Genomic DNA, 25,628 nt, shown 5'->3' on the forward strand with positions numbered 1-25,628 from the left:
GATTAGGAAAAGCAGTTCTGACAGGGCCGCCATGCTCCTGCCCCTGTGGAAAGAACTGTGGCCCCTCAAGGCATATGGCGGCCCTCCCAGTGCCCCGAGGTCTGACCAGCAGCCAACTCCCACCCCCCCCCTCCAGAAACTCTCTGGCAAGAATGCTCAGTGTCTTGATGGCCAAGCCCCAGACCCCAACACACGTGCTTTGCTGAGGCCCAGGCGGCTTCTGGAGAGGGGGTAACACAGGACACAATGGGTTACCTAACGGAATTCAAAGCTACAAACCTTCATTCATTTATTCGAAAGTGGTTATTGGACTAGCCAAAGAGTCGCTAGTGCCCGGGGACAGAGGCCGGGAGAAACAAAATGTATTCGAGCCACACACTGGAATATTCGCAGCCTTAAGAAAGAAGGACATCCCATCCCATGCTACAGCATGGATAAGTCTTGACGTTAGGGGAAGTGAAAACAAGCCAGTCACAGACACAGAAGGTAAAAGGGTGTTTGTCAGGCTGGGTGGGGGGTGGGGTGGGGATAAGGAATTATTGATGAACGGGCACAGCGTTCCAGTTCTGCATGATGAAAACAGTTCTGCAGACGGACGGTGGCGATGGCTGCACAACAGTGTGAAAGTAGTTAACACACTGGACCACTCACTTAAAAACGGTTAAGGGGGCGCCTGGATGGCATTGCTGGTTGAGCATCCCACTTCTGACTTCGGCTCAGGTCACGATCCAAGGGTTGTGGGATCGAGTCCTGCTTCGGGCCCCGCGTTGAGTGTGGAGCCTGCTTGGGATTCTCTCTCTCTCTCTCTCTCTCTCTCTCTCTCTCTCTCTCTCCCCCTCCCTCTGCCCTCTCCCCACTCACACTCTCTCTGTCTCAACTTAAAAAAAATGGGGGCGCCTGGGTGGCTCAGTCAGTTAAGCGTCCGACTTCAGCTCAGGTCATGATCTCACAGCTCATGAGTTCGAGCCCCGTGTCAGGCTCTGTGCTGACAGCTCAGAGTCTGGAGCCTGCTTCCCATTCTGTGTCTCCCTCTCTCTCTGCGCCTCCCCCGCTCACGCTCTGTCTCTGTCTCAAAAAAAACATTTTCAAAAAAATGTAAAATAAAATGGTTACAATGGTAACTTTAATGTTATGTGTATTTCACCAGTGTTTTCTTGCAAAGCAAAAACTTCCACCACGTGCAGGCACTGTTGTGGGCACCGGCCACGCAGTAGCAAACCACGCAGAGACCCTGCTCGCACAGGGTGGGCGCCAGGGGGGTGAACGAGACCACAAGCAAGAGCGTGACCGAACAGAAGCAGGGAGCACGCGAATCCGTAAACAGTGAACACAGCGCTTCCCAAGGGCCTCGACGATGAAGATACAGAATAACGCTTTTAGAGAGAGGCTGCGGCAAAAGGATAGTTCCTACCGCGTGGCATAGAAAGGCCACCGGAGGAAGTGACTCGAGGTGAGGTCCGGATGGTAACATGGAACCAGCCGCGACACTCCGTGTCCAGAGCGTGCCTGAGAGAGGACGGGCCATGCAAAGGCCACCGGGGGGCTGGCTCTATGGGGCTGAGGCTCGAGAGAAGCGAGTGAGAAAGGATGCAGTGGGTGATTGTGAGGCCTGACCGGCCACAGGTTTTATTCCACACGCAGTGGGAAGTCCCTGAAAAGTTGTAGACATGGGTGGGATGCGGGTGAATCATTCAAATGACCACCCCAACACCTGGGCTGACATCACCCCTCACCCCATCATCCCTGACAGCCCCAGTTTTTAACAGGAGTTCCCATCCTCTAGGGTCCTTACCACTCAGGGGTTCTGGTGTGTTCCATCCAAATTCCCCGCAGCCTTGCTTTCCCTGTTAAGGAGCTCAGATAGGAGGAGGGCTCTTTCCCTCATGGGCACCCTCCTTCTCTACCGCTCATGGCTTCCTCGCCCCACCGTCTCCTGGAGCCTGGCACGCTTCTCTCACCAGGGCTCAGACCTCAGAGGTCTTCCTCGACTATCAACCAAGGAAGGACAACTGACTCCAAAGCACCCAGTTTCACACATTTGTGGCAGGAGCTGGGCAGAGGTGACCTGTGGTCTCATGGCTCCATGTGACTTCTAGGAAAACTCTCACCAAACTCACGACTCCCTTGACCCACCACATGCATATTTCTGATACTTTCTTTCTTTCTGGATTTATGAAAGGGCTAGAAGACGGCTTGACATTTCAGGAAAAGGGGATGCTTACGCCACATCCATACAGAGGTCAGTGAAAAGCCCTTGATCCTGGGTTCCTCTAAGGCTCAGGGTCCATGTGGTCCCCAGACTTTGACCAGACTGATACCCCCTCAATGCCTGCTGCTCGTTTGGGGCACCATTCTGAAGACTCTACCTTGTGGTGAGCTCAACAAGGCTCACCTGCAACCACTCCCCATCCCGAGGGATGCCCTCCTAGGTCACCCATGGTGACCAGAAAACTTGGCCAATTAAACCCAAAAGTGGCTGCAAGATCAATTCACAAACTGCTGCCCCAGAGCCGAAGTCTTTCAGCACTCTGCAGACCAACGACGTGGTGCCCATGACTTCGACTTCACTGTCCTGGCCTCCAACAGGGCACATTGTTGGTGAGGCTGCTACTGCATCCAAGGAGGGGGAGGAAGGAGAGGAAGCTCTGAAGTTCATGGAGGATGGTCATCAAGGAAGGAGGGATTGTGCATGGAACCAAGGTTGCCAGTGTCCCAGAGAGGGGGTGTCATGGATACTGATGACAAACTGAAGACATCACCGTGAGGGCTTGTTCCCAGAGCTACCTTCCCATATGGTGTGTCCCATCTCAGACCTCCACACTCCCCTGTGCACTCGGGCCCTCCCTTTCCTGGCCTGACCAGCTCATAGTGACCCCATTGCGGGTCTATGTTGCCAGGCTCTGCACTGGGATCTTAGGTTCTTTGGAACCTAGAGGAAGAGTGATGGGAAAGGACTGAGCCGCGGTTGGCTCCTGGGCAAAGTGCCCTTTGTTCCGGGAAAGAGCTTTTCATTTTGTTCTGTGTAATAAAACCAGCATTCCCTGACCACCTGCTGTATTCGACGCTCTATGCTGGGGACCGTGATAGGAATGCAGCGGCCGTTGTGGGGCTTTTGCTCCTACTCCAGATACACAGCTGGCTGAGCTCCAGGAAAGAGGTTCCCTGGATGGGACCCCAGTTCCTCAATCCCCAGCACCTTCCACGAGGAGCTCGAGGCTATGAGGGCCTGGTTGGGAGATGCTGGAAGACAAGACCCCTCTGTGTTTGCCAGGTTGTCCTTCAGGAGCCAGAGCTTCCTGAGGCTGAGCCAGCGAAGGCAGGGAGACCCCGTCAGCAATGTTCTGAGGTCCTGGGAAAGGGGGTGGAGCCGGGCTCAGAACCCAGCATCTCTTCCTGAAAGAAAACCGAAGGGTCGCAATGCTCTGGGGAGGCCAGCCAACCCCGCGTAATAGTTGGTAATAGCATCACAGCAGGCCCCATCCCGCCACCCACCATATACATCCTTACCCACACAACGCACAACCCAGCACCCATACCGACACAGGCAAACTCACGCGGATACCCACATCCCAACACACACATCGCTGTTCACACACGCCAATGCACCTCCCAACACACACGGCCACACTGCACATACAACGCACACCATTATATACGTCAACACACATCCTTTGCTGACAGGTGTCAACACACGAATGGGCACTCCCCAAAACCACACAGCCACACTAACATATTTGCAGACCCCCAAATGACATCCTAGCGCGCACCCCGATATCCACACACACATGCTGATATTCACATCCCAACCCACCGTCACCCCCACACACGTCGATACACATGCCCAATGCACGCACGTCCACTTGCGTACCAATACGTGCATAGCCCAAGACGCCCAACATACACTTAAGCATCGCCAAGCAAGCTCATGGCAGTGCACACGCCCTCAGCAACCTACATCCAACAAGTAAGGCACCTTACAGCCATCCACACAGTAACGCCAGCCCAGGACAGCGTGACCGCTCTCGCACCAGCACACCCAACAGACATTCAAATACACAAGCCCCTCAACACAAAGGCACACAGTCACAACGAATGCTCTATTTCCAGCAGCCGTGGGCAATGTGGTCCCGCTCACCCTTCCCCTCCCCACCCGTGACAGCCGACTCAGTCCCCAGCTGAGCCCGGGCCCTTTCCCAGAAGCGTCGTCATGGGCGCAGGGCGGAGTGAGAGCTCACGGCACTCCGCGTGGCACGGCCAATGCGAAGGGGCCAGTTGGTTCAGCCTTTGGTACCGTGAGGCACGACAACAAAGGACTACTCGGCCCCTCCCCTGAAAAGCTTCCCAGATGAGAATTCTGTCCTCCTAATTTACACCTCAGAGGGAGGAGGATTAGAGACCTCCCCTTCTTTTCTCTTCATCTGCCAGTGGGGGCCTTCCCCCTCTTCTCCTCACAAAAAGGAGCGGAGCGGGGCGGGAGAGAGCCCGCTTGTGGGTGGAGATCTCCAGGCACATTCGCTGGCCAGGGCCGAGCCGCTGCCTGCGTTCTCTGTCCCACCACCCAGACGAGACTGCCTTCCGACACCAGCCTGCAAAGGAGAGCCTGTAAGTGCTGCTGGCAGACTTAGCGTTGGGAGGACTGGGGAAACTCACACCCAGGCCAGCTCCTACAAGGCCGAGAGCTGGATCTGCTGAGTCCAAACCAGGTCCCCAGCCAACAGGACATGATCCTGTGGCCTCATTCACCCCATCTTGGGCCACTAAGGGCAACCCGGGGGCCCGTTCTCAAGGCCCCAGTGAGCTGTTGAGTATGTGACCTTGAGTAGGGGTGGGCAGGGGTATCGGCAACCACGGGCTTGGGAGATCACTTCAAGTGTAAGTGTGGAGCTCGTGATGGGTCCCCGTCAGCCCTTGGCAGGGCTGAGCAAGCGCTGGGCAGAGGGAAGGAGGAAAGTCCGAGTTGCCCAGAGGCTTATGTAGCAGAACTGGCCTCTGCCCGCGTGGAGCTGGGGTTATGGCTGGTGGGCAGAGTCTCTGCCTTCAGCTGCATTCACCCCGTTCCCAGCACAACCCAACGGTGGGATTAAACGGCAAGGGTTTAGACAGATGTGGGTTTCAATCCCTTCTCTGCCACTTCCTACCTCTCTACCTCGATACAGCCTCCCCGTGCCTCTGTTTACTCATCTGATGACACCGTCTCCACGGCCGGACTGGAGGCTCTGGTGCGGAACCCTCCGCTGTCCACCCGTACAACCCGGAAAGCAGGGCCCCGTGCTGGTGTGAAGGCTCCCTCCGCTCAGCCCAGGAGCGCGGCTAACTGCACCCGGCCCCTGGGATGGCCCCAGTCACCATGCACCCGCAGTTTCCTTCTTCACAGTGTCCTTTCAGACCTAAGACAAGTGCACGTTTTCCGCTGGTCACCATGTTTCTGCCAGGGGAGGAGGCAGCAGAGGTGGAGGGGGTGGGAGCCGACAACCAGGCTGCTCGTCTTCGCCCGGGAAGGCAGACCAAAGCCCTGCCACCCTGTGCCACCATCTGTGTAGGTAACCGCTGGTGCCCTGCGCTCTTCCAGCTCTCTGCCGGGTGTGCCGTTCCCCAAAGTCACACCGTGTTCTCCTCGGGAGCAGGAAATCACACCTTCTCCTCCTGGCGGGTCCCCTCCCTCCCGGGATGTGCCCAGGAAACAGCCCCGGGCAACACAGCGGACATAGGGGACGGTTGACTTCGGGAGCGGCTGCTGTCATTTCCAGGCTAACGTGAAGCTCCACAGCACAGAAAGAGAGGAGAAACAGAAACGGACACGTGGAGAAAATAACTAAGGAGCTAGCTGTCCTACACAGCACGGTCTCATCCTTGAAAGGCCCGGGGGAAGGGGTGGGGCAGACCTGGACAGACCCTTAGCCACCTTGCTCAGGAGGCTGAGACATCTCTTTAGACGTCCTGAACAAGAGGGCAAATCTTCCCACTGCTGGCAGGACCTTGGAGCTGTGACATTTTGGACAGTTTTGTGGCTCAGGCTCCATGACTCCTGCATCCAAACCTCTTTGGGAAAAAATCATCTTTCCCCCACTCCCCACCCAAAGGTGAGCTCTGCTTGACATAAGCCAGGTGCATGCCCCTGGCCATGGTGACTGATTCGGAAATGGGCGTAATAATACAGGAAGATATAACAAAACGCAAGGGGATGGCTGCTGGGGCTCCAGAAGAGCGTGCTCCTTTAATCGATGGTGTGGGGATGTGAGGTCTCAGCCGTGGCAGCCTTTTTGCTACCGTGAGGAGAAGAAATCTCGGGGATACCATTTACGAAATCTGCATCACTTAGAGTCAGACGATTCCCCAGACCTTTCAGTGACTTGACCACTGAATCTTTGTAGTTATAGCTGTGGAGTCATTGCGAACTGGGATTCACTTGTGGCTACAAAATACAAGAGGAAAGCGGGTAGAGAATGGACCACTTGGTAGTGGTCCACATGAAGGAGGGGAGCTGCCTTCCCAAGATAATGTCATCTCCTGCTTCATAAGGCCCCCAAATCATCCTCCAGTGATGACAGTGGGACAAATCCAACCGATCCCACTGTTTCACTCGAGACACAGGCAAATGCCAGCCCGACTCTGTGAGACTAACTCATCTAGGCCAGCCCTTTGGTGCTGTGTGGCTTCCAACAACCAATCCCCTGGCCAGGTTTCTCATTTTTTACCCACTTGTTTTTGTATTGTAGAGTACAGAAATAACCCTAATCACAGGCCACATTTATTGGGCACTTTCTCATGCCAGGGACTGTGCTAGGCCTTTTATAGAACGACAAGTGCACTATGGACACTGAGGCACAGAGAGGCTAAGCAGCCCTAGCTGGGCCACACAGCCCCTAAGGGCCAGCACACCAGCCCTTCCCTGTGACCATTGAGAGGTCAGCCTGCAAGAATGGAGGAACAAGCCTTCAGTCGCATTGGGTAAGGGTCCCTGCCCTCCTACCCTAGCAGCCAAACTCTGTCTCCATGGTGTGCAGGCCTCAGACAGAGACAACGAATGGGAAGGTGCCCCATGGGAAAGGAAATAAAAGACGGTCTCACCAGGCCCTCCAGCCCCACAGGGATGATGTGGCCTTGCCACCTGCTCGAGGCTCGGACACAAATATGAACAAGAAATTCATGAAATCCTCAGGCCCTACGAACTCCCTGAGTTCTTGGGCCTTGGGAAGTTTTGGGAAGGGGTGGGTCTCGGAGCCTCGTAGACTTCCCCACCCCACTCCGATCACACGGATGAAAAAGTCCAGGCCCAGGGAAGAGGAGCAAGCTGCACAAACAGCCCAGCAGGTGGCTGAGATTCAGCTGGAGACTTGGGGGGCAAGGGGGGACAGCTCCACGCTAAAAGTGTGTGTGCTCTACTCCGAGCCATTCCTTAAACATTAGAAGCAGCGTCTGTCTCCGGGTTAGTAGCTACGCTTATCGTGTTTCATTTCACAGAAAATAAAAGGCAACTGAGGCTTGACGTGTCCCTGGAAGAAATTCCCCCCATTCTCATAGTGGGTCTGTGCTCATGCCCCACTACCCATGAAAGAAAAACAGCGCTCTCTACAGTGCCCACGATCCTGTTCTCATGCTACTGAAGAAGGACGTTTGGGCATATGAGTGGGGAGGGCCCCCCCCATGACTCACCTGATCCCCCTGTGGGGCAGGTATGGACAGTTCTGAAGTCAGGGGAGTTTGGGTAAAACTCTTTCTGGCAGGGGTCTTACGTGTTCTCACGTGCTCTATGTGCAGGGACCCGTGGGAGGCCGCACACAATGACACCTGACTCGTGCCCTTCACCCGCCCAGGGCACATCAGAGCCCGTGAGGCACAGCCAGGAGCCTGCCCCTTACTCCCTGCTCCCCTTTACCATCCTGCCCCTCCCCGGTGCCACCTTCCCTGCTCCGGGCCACCAGGGGAGGGTGGCAGGCTACCAAACACCACTGCAAAGCTGCCAATCCCCCCTCCCCAGGTCCCCCTCCTGCCACCTTCCCCTCCCCAGGGGGGGAGGGGAGGGGAGGCGGGGGGGCTAACTCAAAAGCGCCAGCTGGACTTCCCCACAGGGTCTCTTCCGCAGCAAGACAGTGATTCCAACTCCAGTTCACAGCCAGACCCGGGGGCTGAGCCAGGGTGTCTGCTTCCCCCAGAAGTCGCCGGATTGGCCAGATCGTGCGGAAGGACAAAGCGGCCTGCCAAAGGAGTCACTCAGGTGACAGAGAAGCTACCTTTACCTTTCCAGGTCCCTCGGGAGCAAACGGGGGCGCCACGGTGAGTCGGCGCTCCTCCAGGCCGTGGGATGGGTCCTCCCGTGCGTCTCTCTCTCACTCCGTTTAAGGACAGGCCTCCCGGGCCCTGGGCCCCCGGGTGCCCAGAAATGTCTCTCCACATCTTTGCATCCCCAGTACCTGGCACATCGTTTGGTTCAGAACCTACTTAATAAGCCTCTTGCCTTTGAGTGAATAAATACATTAATGAAAGGACAAATGAGTATTTTATGACCTAAATGAGTCGCAGAGCAGCATGGTGTAGTGAACTACCTAGCCCCAGGGAGACAGATTTCAATGCACCCTTAGGACGAGCTTGCTCAGCGCTGGAAGCAGTAGACTCAAGATGCAGCACCCCGTAATATACGTCTGCGGCCTCAGGGTTGCCTGCCTGTGACCAGAGAGTCCACTTCTGGGAGTCTCACTGAGAAAATAATTGTGCAGATGGTCAGAAAGATTTAGGTGCAGGGGGAAAAAAAAAAAGAAACGGAAGCAAGTCGTTATGATGCTCTGCAGTTACGGGACTGGCTAAACCATTCTACAGATGTAGATGTTTTTTCCTTTGCTTCTCTGTATTGCTATCTTTTTCTCAAAGAAGATATTACTTGTGTGAGCGGCACCTGGGTGGCTCAGTCAGTTAGGCGTCCGACTTTTCACCCTGGCTCAGGTCGTGCTCTCCAGGTTCGGGGGTCTGAGCCCCACATCAGGCTCTGCGCTGACAGTGCAGAGCCTATTTGGGATTCTCTCTCTCTCTCCCTCTCTCTCTGTCCCTCCTCCGCTCGCACTCACCTGTCTTGTTCTCTCAAAACAAATAAATAAACAGTAAAAAGAGAATATATTACTTGTGTGAAGCTTAAAAAAAAAAAAGCCTAGCTATTCCTGTAGAACAGGAGTCTGCAGAGGATAGCCCAGGGACCAAATCCACCTGTCACTTGTTTTTGTAAATAAAGTTTTACTGGAAGAGCATCACACACTTCCACGGACGGCAGAACTGAGTAGTTAAAATAGAGACCACATGGCTTGCCACACCTATAATAGGTATTATCTGGCCCTGTACAGAAAAAGTCCACTGATCCTTGTGTAGAATCTTCCATCACAACAAATACATGGCATATATTTAAGTAACAACTATGGCATATAGAATTATGTGCAGTATAATCCTTTTTTTGCTAAATACATCTCTAGGCCCAGAAAAGGGACTGGAAAAGGATGTGCTAATTATCTCCGAGTGGTGTTGAGCATACATATGTAAAAGTTATTTTTACTTTTATTTATTCGTATTTTCTAAATGCCTAAGATGCGTCCAACGATAAAACCGTCATTGGACAACCACAACGGCAACAGAGAAGTCAAGGAGCGTCCCTCTTGGCGGACGCCAGGTGGAAAGGGTTTGAAGGTCACCCATGAGGGATTCTTCAGAAGGGTCAGGCCCCAGATGAGAAGGGACACAGCCCCACCAAGGTGTCTCCCACAGCACCAAGCAGTTTGTCCCGCCGCGGCTTTGAGAGGGATCTCTTCACTTTTTCAGGGCAAATTACTTTTAAAAAAAATTAAGACCCCTATTTTAGCAACAAATCCAACAGAATCTATGTAGCAACGAAGAGAAACACGTCTCTGTCTTGTTCTTCAGGGAGATGAGCACCGCGTACGTTTGATGTCGAACCAAACATGAGCAAGTTGGAAATACTCCAAAATGCCTCTCAAGATGATTGAAGACAACTGAGGGTGTCCAGAAACCACGGATGACAACCACTGAGTTAAGAGTTTTGGAGCATTACTTTAATGAAGAGAAGAGATCTTCGGTGGTGGGGTCCTGTTTTTGTCATACATCAAGTGGCCTGGGAGCCGAGGTCAGACAAAAAGACAAAACTGGGGGCCACCGAAATTCCAGTCCAACAAGCTGCCCCCACCAGAGAAAGAATGAGCTCCTCTGTGGAACGTTCTGGGCCCAAGGCACAGAGGGAAATATATGAAAGGTTCCCAAAGGTGTACCATGCCTCCCAGGAAAAGCGGAAAACTGACCCCAGCCTTTGGAAGCAAGTGACCGGGCGTCGAAAGCCCGGCCCACCCGCCACCCACTTCCTCCTGCCAGCACCTGGCCAGGCACCCCAGAGAAGGCCTGGCCGGACCCCCACGTGGTGCAGTGGGCACCCCAGCCAAGGAGTCAGCTTGTGCTGTGCCTCACACTTCTCTCATACACATGCCACATGTCATCCCAAACCCCAAGGCTCACCCCCAAGGCAACAAGGAGACGGGGCCCACCAGAAGCCAGGCCCTGGACAGCTTTCCCTTGGTGGGAGAAAGAACCGAATGCGAGCGCACGAATCCCACCGGGACTGTGTCCCTGGCGTTCGGCACGGCAGCCTTTGTGCCTCGGCCCGCCCATCAGGTGGCCGGAGGGAGTGTTCAGACGCGCATTGTTCTGAGGCTCGGCAGCCTGTTTTGAAGATGTGGGTCAGGGAAAGGGTGGTGGCCAATCTCTGTGCTGAGCTTGGCCCTATTTGTCACAAGCCAAGCCTCCGAGTTCTCGGGCCGGTCTCCCCAGTACCGTATGGAGGCAGCACGCTCATTTCTCGCATGATGTTGACAAGCCCTGTTATTACAGGGCTGGATCAGTAACTAACCAGAACAGCCTTGGCTGCCTCCACACCTCGTACCCACGACATACCAGGACTTAGGTGAAACAGTAAGCAGAACACGATACAAAATAAATAAATGGAAACGCAACCCCAGGAAATCGAGTGCACTCCCGACAAAGAACAGTTAAACCAGACCTGGCTCGGACTTAGGTGGAGAGGCCCGGCAGAGCGAAGAGCCACGAGCCACGAGCCAGCCAAAGAGGGACCTATGTTAGCTACCTACGTACGTGGCTTCCAGAGGATCCCCGCCCCCCACGCCCTGTTCAGGTACCTCCAGGCTCAGGTTCTGCCTGAGGAAAAAAAAAAAAAAAAAGCCCCAAAGCTCTGCCCAAGTCCTGCTCCCCCGAGCTCTTTTGGGAGGGTCCACGGCTTTCTGAGAAGGGCTTTCCAGATGGCGCCCGGAGGCAGCGTTGCCAAACTCCACAGCTTAAGTAAATGTTGCCGCAGTCCCGTCCTGCCAGGAAGAGGCAAGGGGGACCCGCGGCTCCTTTCAAGCTGCTGCGAGGCTCATTTCCTGGGGAGAACAGAGAGCCCCCAACCACCTGCCCCGCACCCTGCTGGTGAGCCCCCTTTCCTCTCTGCACCCCCTCCTCCTTCCTCAGTGGGTCAGCCCAGTGTGCACGAGTGGAGGGAGGAGCCTTCCAGATGCCGACAGAGGACAGGAGGGCAAAGGGAGGTGAGGCACGCAGAAAGGCAGCAAGCAGGCCCGAGGGGCACAGATGGCAAAGGTCCTAGCCCAGTCATCACGAATTTGGGCTATCTGCACAAATCCAATCTCCTGATCTCTGCAGGCGTTTCTCCACCCCTACCATCAATGCTCCCAAACAGCTCGGCAGTTAAAGGAGCTAACTGCTCCCTCCTCCTCTGACCTCACAGGCTCAGAATGCTGCAAAGGGCTCCCCATGCAGATCACTCCCCAGGATTCCCTCTGCTCTCCACCTTAAGAGCCCCCATCACCCTGGTGGGGGACTTCTTGAAGCTTGCCCTTGACTCCACCCTCCTGAGACACCAGGGCCACCTTCCGGAATCTTCTCTCCATGAAGGGCGGACCTGGGAAGCGGCCGAGGGGTAGGGCAAGGAGCCTTTCATGCCTTACCCTCTCAGGAGTGTGCTTCTTATAAGCGGGCTTCAGGCCACAGAAGGGAGTCAAAGCATGAGGGACCTACGGGGGAAGGGGTTTGGGTGAACAGGAGGTCCTCGAGCTTCCCCCAAACAGACATCACAGGCATACGTTCCCAGGTGCCTAAAGGCACAGCGAGAGAGTGGGGAAAGGTGGCTCCTAGAATCTCATGATACCTGACTGCCTTTGGCCACACGTGACCGTCTAAAGCAAACTGCTAGTTCAGCCCCAACACACTCAAGGCGGTGGCCAGAACCCAAGCCCGGAACCTTCCATTCCAATTAATGGGGATCACGCAGCTAATGCTTCATGCTCTGTTTTGAACACTGCTTAATTCTTTGCCTCATTGTAACCTGTCCTTAGCTAATCTGTGTTTTTCTTATTACCATTAAATTTAGATTTACATACACGTGTCCGTTCCTCGAGTTAACACGCACACAGAAGGGGCGCGCCGTGAGCATTTCAGCATCTCTGGACAGGAACACAGCACCCCTCCTAGAGCACTCGAGGGGACGCTGGCAGCATGGTGCCCGTCTTGAGGGTGGGCAAGGTGAGGCAGTGGGCCAAAGAGGGCAGGCCTTGAGTGACCCTGCGGCCAGCGATCGAATCCCTCCCCCACAAAACGGTGTCCCTCCTGAGAATCTACAGGAACGTCCAGGAGGCTTTGCTTCTGGGGTTTTATGTCACACATCTTTTATATCACACTCCCAACTGGAAGACTTTTAGAGCCAGTACAATTTCTCTCTTTCTGAAATGCTAAGTGACAGCGCCATCGGGCAGCCCCATGGAAGTGGGATTTAGAGCTACAAACAAGGGGGTGAGACAGACAGGAAAAGCCCCAGAGTGGTACTGAGTGTTCCCAAATAATTGCTTCTGGACATAAGATAATCAAAGTGCACGCAGCGAATGGGAAGTTTATAAAAAGGAGCTGCTGGTAGGCGTCCGGCTCCTAGATCAGGAGGAAAATGATCTGATCGGCACCTGGGGTCTACTTTATCACCGCTCCAGCACGCGGTCCCCAGACCCAGCAGAACGGTGACAGACCAGAGGGAGGCCACCTGGCCCTCCGACCTTCACCCCCACCGACACCTGACTCGTGAGTGAGCCCAAGTCTGGCCAGCGCGTTAGGCAGGGTGGGGGGCATCACCCTGGCGGAGTAGGGCCCCTGGCGCCTGCCCGAGGACAGCTTCAGCACATGCAGCCGGGCCTCCGTAAATCTCCACAAACACGGTGGCCGCCTGTACACGCTTCCACGTCGGGGATGGAAGGACTGCATATGGCGCTCGGTTTTAACAGCTGAGCTTTAAAAAAGTGCAGCTTTTCATCTCACTGAACCAGCTCCCAAACTGGGGGGGGGGGGGGGGGGGAGGGGGAGAAGGGGGCGGTGGGGGGGGGGAAGGGAAGCTGCAAAGGGGCAGGGGGAGCCTTGCACACCAAAGTTGATTCTACAAGGAATTTCAGAGTATTATTTGCTCCAAAGGTCCCTCTGGAAAATGACAGAATGTTCCGTTTGTCATCTTCAAGTTTGCGAATTTCAACAAAGTAATTTCATCTTTTAAAAAGGACGTGCTTTTCTTTTTTTTTTTTTCTTTTTCTGTTTTTAGTACTAACAATAATAATAATAAAACCGAGGGAGCCTATCTATGAGGAACCACTCACAGGCCTCGGATCGGGTTAACAATTTTTAAGTAAATTTGTAAATGGGATTATTGTTTTCCAAAGTTCGGCTCAGCACAGAGATTAGTTGCCACGATGCCCCACGGGGCGTCCCGGGTCCTTTGAATTCCCTGCCTGGAGGCTGAAGGTGTTGGGAGAGGAACTGGAGGAAGAAGGCTGATAGGGCAGTTTTCCTGGAACTGCCTGGAAACTTTTACTTTCTGTTTCCTCTGCTGATAATGAGTGTCTTCGGCTCTGCAGCCAGCTTCCCTCTTCCCCCTCCCAGCCCCCTGTTGCTGTACGCCATCCCCGAGCTCCAGTATAAAGTTTGGCTTTTGCAGCAGGAAGCAGCTGGGCCAAGCAACCAGCGAATGATAATGACCTCAGAAATCTGCTGTTCGCTCGGCAACAATAGGGTGCTCAGTCTACTGGAAAATTGTGTTCATCAGCTAACTCTGCTCAGTTACTAATTGACATTGCCAAATATTTTAAGAACAATTGGAATGCACAAGCAAAAAAAAAAAAAATGAAGATCTTAATCCTCAGACTTAAATTTTTTTTTTCTCTTTTTCTTTTTTATTCCCCCCCCCCCGCCCCTTCTTTGGGGTGCCTCGATTTGTTTGTGTGCAGCAGGCAGTGGTTATCACGGATGGGGGCAGGAAGGAGGAGCCACATCAGAAAAAGAGGTGGAAAAGAAAGAAAATCTATCATATCACTAAATGCAAGGGAGCCCCGGATAAAGGCCTTTGAGGCTGTGGTCAATGGGCCTACACAGGATGGAGACCCAGCATTTCAGGAATGCGGCTCAGGCAACAAAAGAGGACCCCACAAGGCTTCCAGCCCAGCTGATCAAATAATCCCTGACCATCTCAAAATATTATACCAGAAGTAGTAGGGGTTAACGATATTTTCATCCTTGCGTCTCTCCCTGGCTTTCCATTGATCACGTAAGTTAGCCGACTTTATTTAATGAACAGAGGGTCAACGCATTCAATTACCCCTTTCCCACCATCAACACTGCAATTAGCCCCTCTCCAAAATTATGGGGAATGCAGAAGGTAACTGCCCTGTTGGATATAATGAACAGTATCGTTTCTTAGTACATTAAGTTTTAATTATTCTGAGCGTGATTTCCAAGGCAAAATCCAAAGAAACAGAACTTTGGTCGTCTTCCGGCTCAGAGCAGAGCTCCAATCTGAGCACAGTCTTAGACAAGGTTTTGGGGAGAGATGCAGAGATTAATGCCATCGGAGGGTTTGCACGCGAGCCAAAAAATGAGGGAGCGTCAAAACAGCCGCCCCGCTTTCTAAATGTCATAAAAGAGTAAAATTTATAAGCTGCTGCTTTCCAAATAGTTTCCTTTTGCGTGGTACACGGAGGCAGAAATGACATCTACGATGGTGTGAAATTATTGGTAAGTCAAATCAACAACGACAACAACAACAAAAATAAAACAAAGGGGAAAGATGGGGAAGTGATCCATGTGACTAGCTTTGTCCATTTTCTGTTAGAAAATATGACCTCTCAATTTGTCAAAGGTCCTAGTTTTCGCGGTTGATCCTCAGCTTGGTTCTCAGCAGTTTGGAGAGCCCAAGAACAAACACATTTTCTGGTTCACTGGAATCATTTTCACATGTTCACTGAATCAAACATTCTTTTGCTCACATAACAAACAGCTGCATCCCACATTAGCCTAGCCAGTGACAGTCGCCCATCTCGGCAATAACTGTTTGATTGCAAACTTGACCCCTTCTTCGTCTCGGTCTGGGCAAGACATTTTTAAACAGCCACTCCGTTCCCAATCCTCCTTTGCAAAGAATTACATCAGATAACAAAGGACGTCCCTGCCACTCATTGTAAGCCTTCTTCTGGAGATCTGTTCTAAGAGGCTCTCTGTAAAAAGGTTTTTTATGATGAATTCAGAACTACTATCATGTTAAGAGCAGCGATTTATAAAGAAGAATTCACTGGTTAAGATCTGAAAAAATAGTTTCTCAGGCCCTACTGACCCAGTTTTCAACAAAACAAGAATCAAGTGATGCAAATTGAGTTTTGCGACATTGTTATGCAGTCTGAGAAATTTGTAAAACCGTGTTTTGTGGTTATTGCTTAATAGAAGCCTTAATAAGTACTTCTTTCTTTACTTAAGAGCTTAAAGATTTTCTTTCCCCTTCACCTTGCAGGTTTCTCTCTAACAGGTAATAATAAAATGCCTATTGTGTAAAGATTTTTATTTAAATGCTTATTTTAATCGCACTTTACACAAGTCCTACTTGTTAGAAATCAGAGGCAAGACTAACCAGATCGGGTTAAGGGTCCTAATCCCAGCAAAACCTGAATGCCCTAAGGCGTGCGGCTGATTTGGGCTGCGTATTGGTATGCCATCAATTTTCCCACTTAGTCAGAAAATTATGAAAGGGTCTAATTTGAATATGAAGAAAACAAAGAAGTCAACCAGAAATGAAAGAATCGGTATTCACAATTGTAAAATACTTCAATGAGGGAAATAAAAGCTAGAAGATAACCACAACTCAAGAATAATTCTCCTTTGAGTTGTAAGCCCGGTTGGTTCTTTTAAGCAAAATGGGTTTTTTCAACAGAGTATTTACAGATATGGAAACTACAGAGATAGAATAGCATGAGGCTATCACTTGGCCAGAAGGTGGGAAAAACATGGTAAACACGTCATTAATAAAGCCGAACATTTGGTGCCGGAATATTCTGCTGAGACCTCTTCATTTCAGCAGGTCTGGGAGAGGGATGGAAATCTGTCAATGTTAACTCCACGTCACTCCAAAAACTTAGGGGAGCCAGTCTGCCCTCTGCCTTCTGCCCCCTTCAAGGCCCCCGATCCAAAGACAGTGAGATGACACTCCCCAGAACAGGGGACCTCTTCGCAGGAGGGCGGAAATCGTCCCTCCTGACACTGGGCCGCCTGGCACTTTGCTGCCTCTGCACGGGAGATGCGTTTTTATGGAGTCCCCGCTGTCAGGCAGCGAAACCTGAACACCCTTCCCTTGCATCTCGAACGTTCCGCGCAGCGGTCACTCCTCGCGGCGTGGCCTCACCCCTCCGTGGTGGCTCACGTTCCTGGTCGGACTCTTCCAGAGTGCCTCACCAGAAATAAATCGCAAACGAGTCCAGGACTCCAGGAGTAGACAGTGTGTTTCATGGGTATTTAAGCAACAGCATTAAGTGCTATCGGAATCTCTGGAATGTGCAGTTCAGATTTATGTGTGTTAACAATTCTTTACCGGTTTGTAATAAGCCAGCAGACTCGCACTTTATTTTAATACTAATTTTGTCCTAGAAGAAGGGTATACCAACGCATGACAGTAACAGACAAAAACTAAGCCGGCATCTACTTAATAACTATAGCAGGGCACGGCTTCCGAAACGGAACTATTTACCAAAACCCAGAAGGGAAAAAAGCGAAAGGGAGGGGAAGAAACTTTACCAAAATGACCCTCAACAGTGTGCCGCCACGCCTTGAACAGTGAGCAATGCAGTGCCTTGAGGTGCCTCAAACTGTCTTTCATTTTCTAGACTTAATGGCTGATTGCAGAAATCAATGTTGCCATTAGTAACAGGGTATTTGTTATGGCATGATTTCCTCTGTTGTTAGGCTGCAGAATGATTACAGTATTAGCGAGATGCTTTCTTTATAAAGGGCTAGAGATATAACTTTCAATTTACCATCCATTAGAAAGGGACTTTGAAAATACGGATGGAGGCAACAAGCTTACCTGCTGTTAGGTAGCGATTTTAATTTAGCCATCTTAGGCTAGTGCGGGTTTTTTTTGTTGTTGTTGTTTTTGGTTGGTTTTTTTTTTCCCCCCAACGCGGGCCAGGAAGCTTCAGCGTTTCACAGACATTTTGATGACAGATTTTCTGCTTTGCTATTTTAGACCCCAAAGCTGTATCGCCCGTGTAACAGTACAATTTAAGACACGCAGTCATGCATCTGTGTTTCAAACCTCTGTGCTTTTCTAAACCATCAGACGAGAGTGATGTGTTTCGTCAGGTTACAGGGGCCCGACAGGTGAGCCACGCTGTAATTTCGGAAGGGGACAGGAGGCAGGTTTGGCCTGGGGAGGGAGGGAGGGAGGGGTGCCCAAATGAGACAACTGTGGGAATATCCTCGGGGGGGGGGGGGGGGAAGATGGTGAGCGTCTGAGCTCACACCTTCACACGCGTGGATGAAGCCAAAACGCCAGCTCCCGGGTTCCAGAGACGAGGTGATGGCGGATGAGGGCCGGGGCGTAAAACGGGGCCGGGCAGGGAACTGCCGGGGGAGGGGAGGACAGGCTATGCCTGTCGGCAAACATGCCAACTGACCATCTCTACCACCCAGTGGGATCAACTTTCTTTCCCGGCAGCCAGTGTTCAAGGGAAGGCCAAAGACTCGAAGAGCTAGCCTTCCCTGGAGGCGGGGCAGAAAGGCACGGTCCACCTAACGCCATCAGGTCAGAGTGATGAGCTCAGGACTGACCTGGAAGAGAAGCCAGGGCCCGTCCCCCAGAGGCGGGCGCGGAGCCAGGCCCCCTGGACGGGGAGGGCCCTCATCCCAGCTGCTGGTCCCCCACGTTCCCTGGCGGCCTACCTGAGGAGGACGGCGAGGAGGGGTGCGGGCTGTCCTCCTGGGCACTCCCGGTCTGGGAGAGCCCCCCGCCGGCCCCACTCTCCTCGGTGACGTTGGAGGAGCCCGGCGTGGTAGAGCGGCTCACCGACTGGGACTCCTGGTCACTGCCCGAGCCGCGCCGCTCGTCCAGGCCCACGTGCAGCCCGTCCTCGTCGCCCTTGCGGTCCCGCTTGTGGACGCGGGAGTGCACGACCACCTGGTGGTAGGTGCGGAACACCCGGCCGCAGTCGGGGCACTCGGTGGGCTTCTCCTTCATGCTCCCGGGACCCTGCAGGTTATAGTCGAGCGCCGGGTTCAGCCCGTGTGACAAAAAATCCCGACTGCCTTCTAAAGGGTCGAGCTTATTTGGCAGGTCCCTCTGATTGCCCACTTTAGTGCTGTGAACCAAATCAGCAGGCATTTTCTGCTTGGAGCCATCTGCTCCCACTAACACGTACTCCCGCTTCTCCTTATCAAACATAACTCCGGCGCTTGCCAAAGTGTCTTCGTGGTTGCGCTGTAGCTGATGCTCTTTAGACAAGAAGCCGTGTTCCATGGCCATGCCCCTGGCCATGAGCTGCCAAGCCTGGTAGCTGTTCACGGGGTCCATCTCGGCAGCCTTGGCAGCCGCCTGCAACCGCTCGATGCAGCTGGATTTCAGCGGCGGCACGAGGTTGAGGCACCCCAGGAGGGAGTGCTTGTCGCCCTCGGGGACCCCGTGGGCCACGCTGGAGATGGGGGACAGCAGCTTCCCCAGGACCTCCCTCTCCTTCACGGGCAGCTCCCCTTTGCCGTAGAGCTGGCTGGGCTCGCTCAGGCTGGCTTTGTCCGGGGCCACGAAGCCGCCCTGCAGACAGGAGAGGTACCGGGAATACAGGTTGGCGTGGGCCTCCTGGGACATGCCGCCCATGGGCACGGGCACCTCGGGGTCACTGGGGGACTTGTTCTTCACCGACAGCTTGTTGAGGTGGACCTTCATGTGGTTCTTAAGGAACCAGGGCTCCTTGAAGCGCCGGCCGCAGATCTGGCAGCAGTGCTCGAAGGAGTCCTTGTGTTTCCGCATGTGGCCCTTCAGGAACCACGCCTGGCTGAACACCTGCCCGCACACCTCGCAGCGGAACTCGTTGGCCGACTGCTCGCCGCCGCCGTTGGGGCCCTGGCCCTGGGCCGACTCGGCGGTGATGTGGGCCTTCTCCACGTGGCTGATGAGCTCCTCCTCCTGCGAGGCCGCGAAGTCGCACAGCGTGCACTTGTAGGGCTTGTGCAGGATGCGGATGTGGCGGTCCAGCTCCTCGCGCTTCTTGAACTTGCCCTTGCAGAAGGTGCAGCGGAAGCCGGCGGCCGGGACCACCGCGTCCTCCTGCACGCTGGCGGGCTTGGGCGAGGGCACCGGGTGGGCCACGTCGGGCACGCTGTGGTTGGCGGGCAGGGCCAGGTTGCAGGGGGCCGGCGGGGCCTGCTGGGCGTGCGGCAGGGGCTTCAGGTCGGGCCGCGGCTGCAGCAGGCTGCTCTTCATCTGCTTGTCCCGCAGGATGGCCCTCTCCTCCAGCTCGTGCAGCAGGCGGTTCTCCTCGCGCACCCGCCCGCGCCCCTTACCCAGGTTGCCCAGCTTGTGGGTCCGCAGGTGAATCTTGAGGTTGCCCTTCTGCGCCGCCCGGTGGTCGCAGTAGGGGCACTTGAAGGGCTTCTCGCCGGTGTGAGTGCGCATGTGCAGGGAGAGGATGCTGTTGAAGCGGAAACGCTTGCCGCACAGGGGGCACGGGTACTTGCGGTTTTTGCGGGCGTCGTCCTCGATGTCGCTCATCTGGGACATGATGCCCAGGTTCTGCCCGTTGAGGAACTGCTGCAGGTCCACCCGCCCGTTGAGGCTGGTGTCGACGTCCCGGCCCAGCTGGCTGGCCAGGAGCGCCATCTGGCTGCCCATGGGCTGGCCGGTCATGGGCACGTGGGCCTTCTCGTCGAGGGGCGCGGGGGCCTTCTCCTCCGGGTTGGGCCGCGGATGCAGCTCGGGGAAGGCATGGCTGAGCTGGGAGGTGATCTGGTGCAACTTCTGACTCATGGCATACTGGCCGTTGAGGACAGGGCCGCTCAGGTGGGGCTCAGCTTCCGGTGCCGCCGAGGACACTCCAAGGCACAGACTGGCTTCTTCCATCCCTGAAAATAAAGAGAGAGTTGAGGTCTGTGCCAGGCACCGTGGCGCAGCGAATCAACAGCATCAGCTGGCGAGGAATTTGCAATTCATGCCTTACCTACACATAATAATGCTAAGGAATTAGAGTCAAAAACAATAATAAAAAGATGAATTATTAAATGCCAATTACGCAACATGGCATTGCTCCTCCAATTTGTTTTGGCGATAGATCGTCTTCCTTGTATTTTCTATTTACCGACCGCAATTATTCATTCGCATTTAAATTATTAATGTTTTACCACTTCCAACACCTAATAACAAATCACGGGTCTACGTGTTAAACTTTCCCTCCTGTGCCCCTTGTGGCACCTGCACCTGTTGGTTCTGTTCAAAGTTTGCCTTGGAGCAGGATGGCTTTCACCGCAAGACCACATAGACTCCCTTGGAACTTTTGTTTCCGGTTACTATATTCAATAACATTCGCCAGTCTGTGATGAAAGAGATTATTTTATGATTTGCCACCCCCCACCACCAAAAAAAAAAAAAAAACAAAAAAAACCAACAGAAAAACCCAATGGCATGATATTTACTGGTACATAATAAAACAAGATAATGTTTTGGGAAAAAATAAAGTAAAGGACAGGCTTTAGAACAATAAAAGGGATTTTGCTTTAGTCAACAAAAAGTGCAGTAATATCTCATTAAGCTGATTAGTATGCTGCTTAGAAACAGTACTAGGTGCTGTAACACATGATTATAATCATAAAAATCCTTCAGTGTTTGCAAGGAAGCATTAACGAGGTATATTAAATTTTAAGGAGACTGCGAGTAGCGGCTTTGCAAACCTCAGAGATTAAGATTTAACCCTTATGTTACGAAACACTGTTATTTTGTCATTTGGTAACTGTGCCCATCAAAAGAAGTATAAATTATCCGGTGACGGAATTGTAGTGGATCGTCCAGACTGTTCATTTTTGGATAGGGGTGAAGACTTACTGGGCTCTCTCTGTCCTTCCACTGGCATGATATCCCAGGTAGGGACTGTGATTGGGTTTAAAGAGATCCTTTATAGAACTAGATAAAAACCAATTAAAAATCCAGGGATGATACCATAGGAAGTCTCAACCAAGTTTGAGTGTTTTTAATAACTTTCCCAGTATACAGTAATGAGTACAAATTGTACCTGCAGTATGTGTTCTGCAGAAAATTAGAACTCAAAGCTGTTTGTTAAACACTAACACTCAAAGCTGGTCTCCATAATTGCCTTTAACGCTCCTCTCTGCCCCCTTCCCAGACTGTGCAGAACCGCTAAGGCCACTCTGCTTGGGGCTGGGGTAGAAGGAACGGCTCCCTCCACATCACAGCAGGTGAGGAGCTCAGCTTTGAAAGGCAGTGAACCTACGCCTGGGTCCTTCTATTTCCAGATCTGCCTTCCACCTGAAGGAGTCCAAATTCGCTTCCTGCCATTGGAACAGTTTTTGCACATCTCTCCTCTTTGTATCCCAATGTTTACATGTGTTGGCCAGCCAGGTGGTCCAGGGGCAGCGCTTGACCCCAGCCAGGACGGATTCCTGGGCCAAGCAATTCCCTAGGGGGACTGGTGGGGACAGAGTTCAACTGTGGAGGAAGCGCATTCAGCCCTGGGGCAGGGAAGGGGGGGGGGGGGGGGTCTCCTGCCTCCTGGGCCTCCCGCCAGGCAGACTATGCGTGGCGTGGAGGGTCTCCAACGGCAGACCTGGCTTCCTTGGCAAGAGGACAGGGGCTGTGAGTCCATCTTGCAAGGGAAGAAAAGACATGAATGTTTATTTGCAGGAGGGAGAAACACAGCAGCCATGGTACAGGGCTGACTGTGTCTATGACATGAACACCTGCACATATTTACACACACATACAGGAACCTGATCACTTGTAGGAAAAGAAGGCTACCAACTCGCCATCTTTCCTTTTTGCCTCTGGTGGGCTGTCTACACTCAAATTAAAAAACCAACCAACAAATAAAAAAGTCCATTTTGGAGATGGGTCAGAAAGGACTAATATCTCCTGGAGAGCTTTGCTTTCATTCACCAACCCTGCCGAGTTCCCACTGTACCCCAGTCCCTGTCCTTGGCACGTAAGACGCCCTAGTAGACAAGAATGGCCAACCCCAGTGCTCATGGCAACCACTGACCAGCGGGGAGGAGTAGGTCCAGTGTGCAGAAGTTGCTAGAGCAGGACTGGTGCCTGGAAGGTCCCAGGCAGGGACTCTAACAGCCCCCAGGGCCCTGTCTGAAGCCCCTTCTCTACCTTCAAGCTCCATCCAGCTGTGCTGGCTCCTCTCCTAAGCAAACACAGATCATGACCCTGAGGCCACTTGGGAGTGCTCAGAATTCCACCCAACAGCTCTGGGGAAGTTTGGAAAGTCCAAAGCCAACATGGCTGGCCCACTTCCAAAGCTGCCCAGTTGGCCTTCTCAGAAGACATGAATCCAGAAAGACAGGCTATTTTCAGGTTGCTGCTGATGAGCTGACGCCAATTCAGCAGGAGGGAGGGGAGGCTGAATGTGCAATACAGTGAGACTGCAAATCAGGTTGGGTGAGGGGCAGCAGGTTGAAGACCATCCCCCACCCTCATTCACGCTGGGTAAGTAAGAGCTCAATTTGTCAAATAATGAATATAGGGAGTTTTCAACTTAGGTTTGGATATGGAATGCTTTAATTATGTTAAAGAACTTTTTTTTTCAGTCAACAAATCTTTTTTAAGGAATTGGACTTCAGGTGCCTTTGCTGAAGCCTCAGCTGGCGGGGGGGCTGGGGGAGGGGGCGGTGGGAACAATGGTCTAGAATGTGCAAAGGTACTGTTGGCAGGTCTCAACTCACATAGCCCCTTCTCACAAGGACTCCCAGGCCCCTCTTGTCATAGGTGCTCGTCTTCAGCCTCTCTCTACTCATCACCTTATTTCCTTCTTTACAGCACTTACCACTAGGGCGACATTTTGTTGTTGACCCTTTTATAAGTGTGCTTCTTTTCCATGAGGGCACGATCATGTCTGCCTTGCTCACATGAAGCTTCAAGGCCCAAGTCGCAGCTGAACATTGTATGTTCATCATTTTCTGACTCAAATGGATGAATGAATAAAGAGACCCTATGAACATAGCCCATAAAAGAAGGCTAGCCCTGTAGAACCACTCTCCTCCCAGCCTTGTGTGACCCCAACTCAGCTTACACAAGTCCACCAACATCTACTATCTACTATCAGACTTTGTCAGAGTTGGAAGGGTCTCTGGCTAACCCAGAACCTGGGGGTCCAGAAGCCACCAAGGGAGAGCCACCCCCACCACTAGATCTTTCATTATATATGCCCATGGTGACGATCCCAGGCCTGGGCCACCACTGAGCAGCTAACCCCCTTCAGAACTGGACTACCCATCATGGGACCCATGGGAGAACTCAGAATTTGAGGAGAGCTGGCCAGAACCCAAGGAGACACTCTGAGGATTACAGCTCGCGCACAGGCCCTCGAATGAGCCCGGGCAAAGCATGCGCAGAGCCCCACTGTGAGGAAGGACCTCGCCAGACAATTATCCCAGAATGTTCGGTGAGACCCAGCACCCCATGATTCTGTGAGCAGGTGTAGGCACTGCGATGGGTCAGTCGTAAACCCATGCCAGCCGCCAGACTCAGAGCAAGAAAGGGGAGCGTGAGTTCTTGGAAAGAGCACGGGGTAATTGGTGTGCTGTCCCTGGGCCAAAGCAGCCGAGGCAGGATGAGCTGGCCTCAGGCCCGGCCTGGGATGCACAAAACCTGGGTCGGCCCCAATTTCTCCAGCCTTGACACTTCACCCTTCCAGAATTCATTTACCCCTTATGTCAGTCATTCAGTCAATACTTGCCAGGGGCCTTCTAGTACCTGCCCTCAAGGGTCTCTGGGACCCAGGGGGTCAGCATCGGCAAGGTTACCAATTGACGGGAAGCAATGAAAATGCCCCAGAGAGACTGTACTGAAGGTTTAAGGAAAGGAGTAACCACTGCCGCTTTGGCATATAGGGGTGTGTGTGCGCGTGCATGCGTGGATACATGTGTGTGCACGAGTAAGTCTACGTTGGGGGAGAGGCAGGGATTCCCTAGTAGTATCACTCTGGAAACTTATACAGATGCATATCTTGGGAAACTCAGGGATCATTTATCCTACTGTTAAGGGATTGGATCCTACTGCAGCCCTAAGAGCTCACAGGGCCCAGGGAGGTGAGGTTGCCTGCAGGGTCGCACCATTCAGGTGGAAGGAGGCAGTCATTACTCCTTTTCCCCCGCCCGCAGGGAGCAAGCATAGGGAGAGTGCCTTCCCTTTGGAACCGCACTGCTCCCTCACAGGCCCTGCAGTGAATGGCTGTCAGTGTCCCTGGCAGGGCCTCCTGCCACAGGATACTTCCCTCTGTCCTGATAACTCGGGCACATGATCATCCACACGCAGCACTGCCCCTGCATGGTCACGAATTCCAGGGAGTGTTCTATCGCATGTGCCCAACCCATCCTTCTCACCCTGGCCCCAGCTCTGGACTCATTATCCCACGGTCCAGCAGCGGAGGAACCCTCGGAAGAAGCCAGTAGCCAGTGCAGGGTTGGCCACGATCCTGGGCTTAAGGCAAGTGGGGAGCTGGGACCTTCTAAGGAACCTACACAGTAACTTGCCTGCCCCTCCCACCGAGGCGGGAAAACACTCAGCACAATTAAAAACAAGTAAACAAACTACTGAACACTGAGAATAGCTTGCCCCTGGCCTTCAGCTCAGGGCCCAGCCCAAGGCGTATCAGGAAGAAGATCAATAAACCCTAGTTGACTGATGGAAGGAACCAACGCATACGTAATTTACCCAACTGTGGAAAGGCAGTCAAGGCTGGACAGTTAGAGGCCACTGTAAACTGCTGAATCTGGTACGCCACCCCCCCAACATGGAAACACTCCAACATTGCACTGAGTCCTGATCTTTCCCGATCCCCAGGGTCATGGTGGGGCACCGCTGGTCCTCAAGACAACTGTCAATATTGACGAAGACGCAGGCATGCACGTGAGCCCCAGCCACCATGGCATTCCTCACCACAGCGTGGAAATGTCTGGGCCTCACATCTGAGCACAGGCAAGGCCCCAGTTGAAAGCTTCTGAAGGCTAGAGGTTTTCTTCTTGAGCTGTGCAATTTTATATTTCATACAAGGGTATTC

At 53.0% G+C, this 25,628-nt stretch overlaps 1 protein-coding gene across 1 annotated transcript in view; it reads right to left on the minus strand.

Annotated features, from left to right (window-relative positions):
* The window catches only part of ZNF536 (zinc finger protein 536), a 235,430-nt gene extending 214,972 nt beyond the window's left edge, over positions 1 to 20,458 (minus strand). Inside the window, exon 1 of the mRNA XM_047078373.1 lies at positions 18,289 to 20,458. Coding sequence (XP_046934329.1) covers positions 18,289 to 20,458 — 2,170 coding nt within the window. The remainder of the gene's footprint in view (positions 1 to 18,288) is intronic.
* Positions 20,459 to 25,628: the final 5,170 nt, after the last annotated feature.

The sequence above is a fragment of the Lynx rufus genome, unplaced genomic scaffold (assembly GCF_022079265.1).
Source record: "Lynx rufus isolate CCGP_SWC_20201006 ecotype Redwood Valley unplaced genomic scaffold, mLynRuf1.p SCAF_16, whole genome shotgun sequence".
Classification (NCBI taxonomy): domain Eukaryota; kingdom Metazoa; phylum Chordata; class Mammalia; order Carnivora; family Felidae; genus Lynx; species Lynx rufus.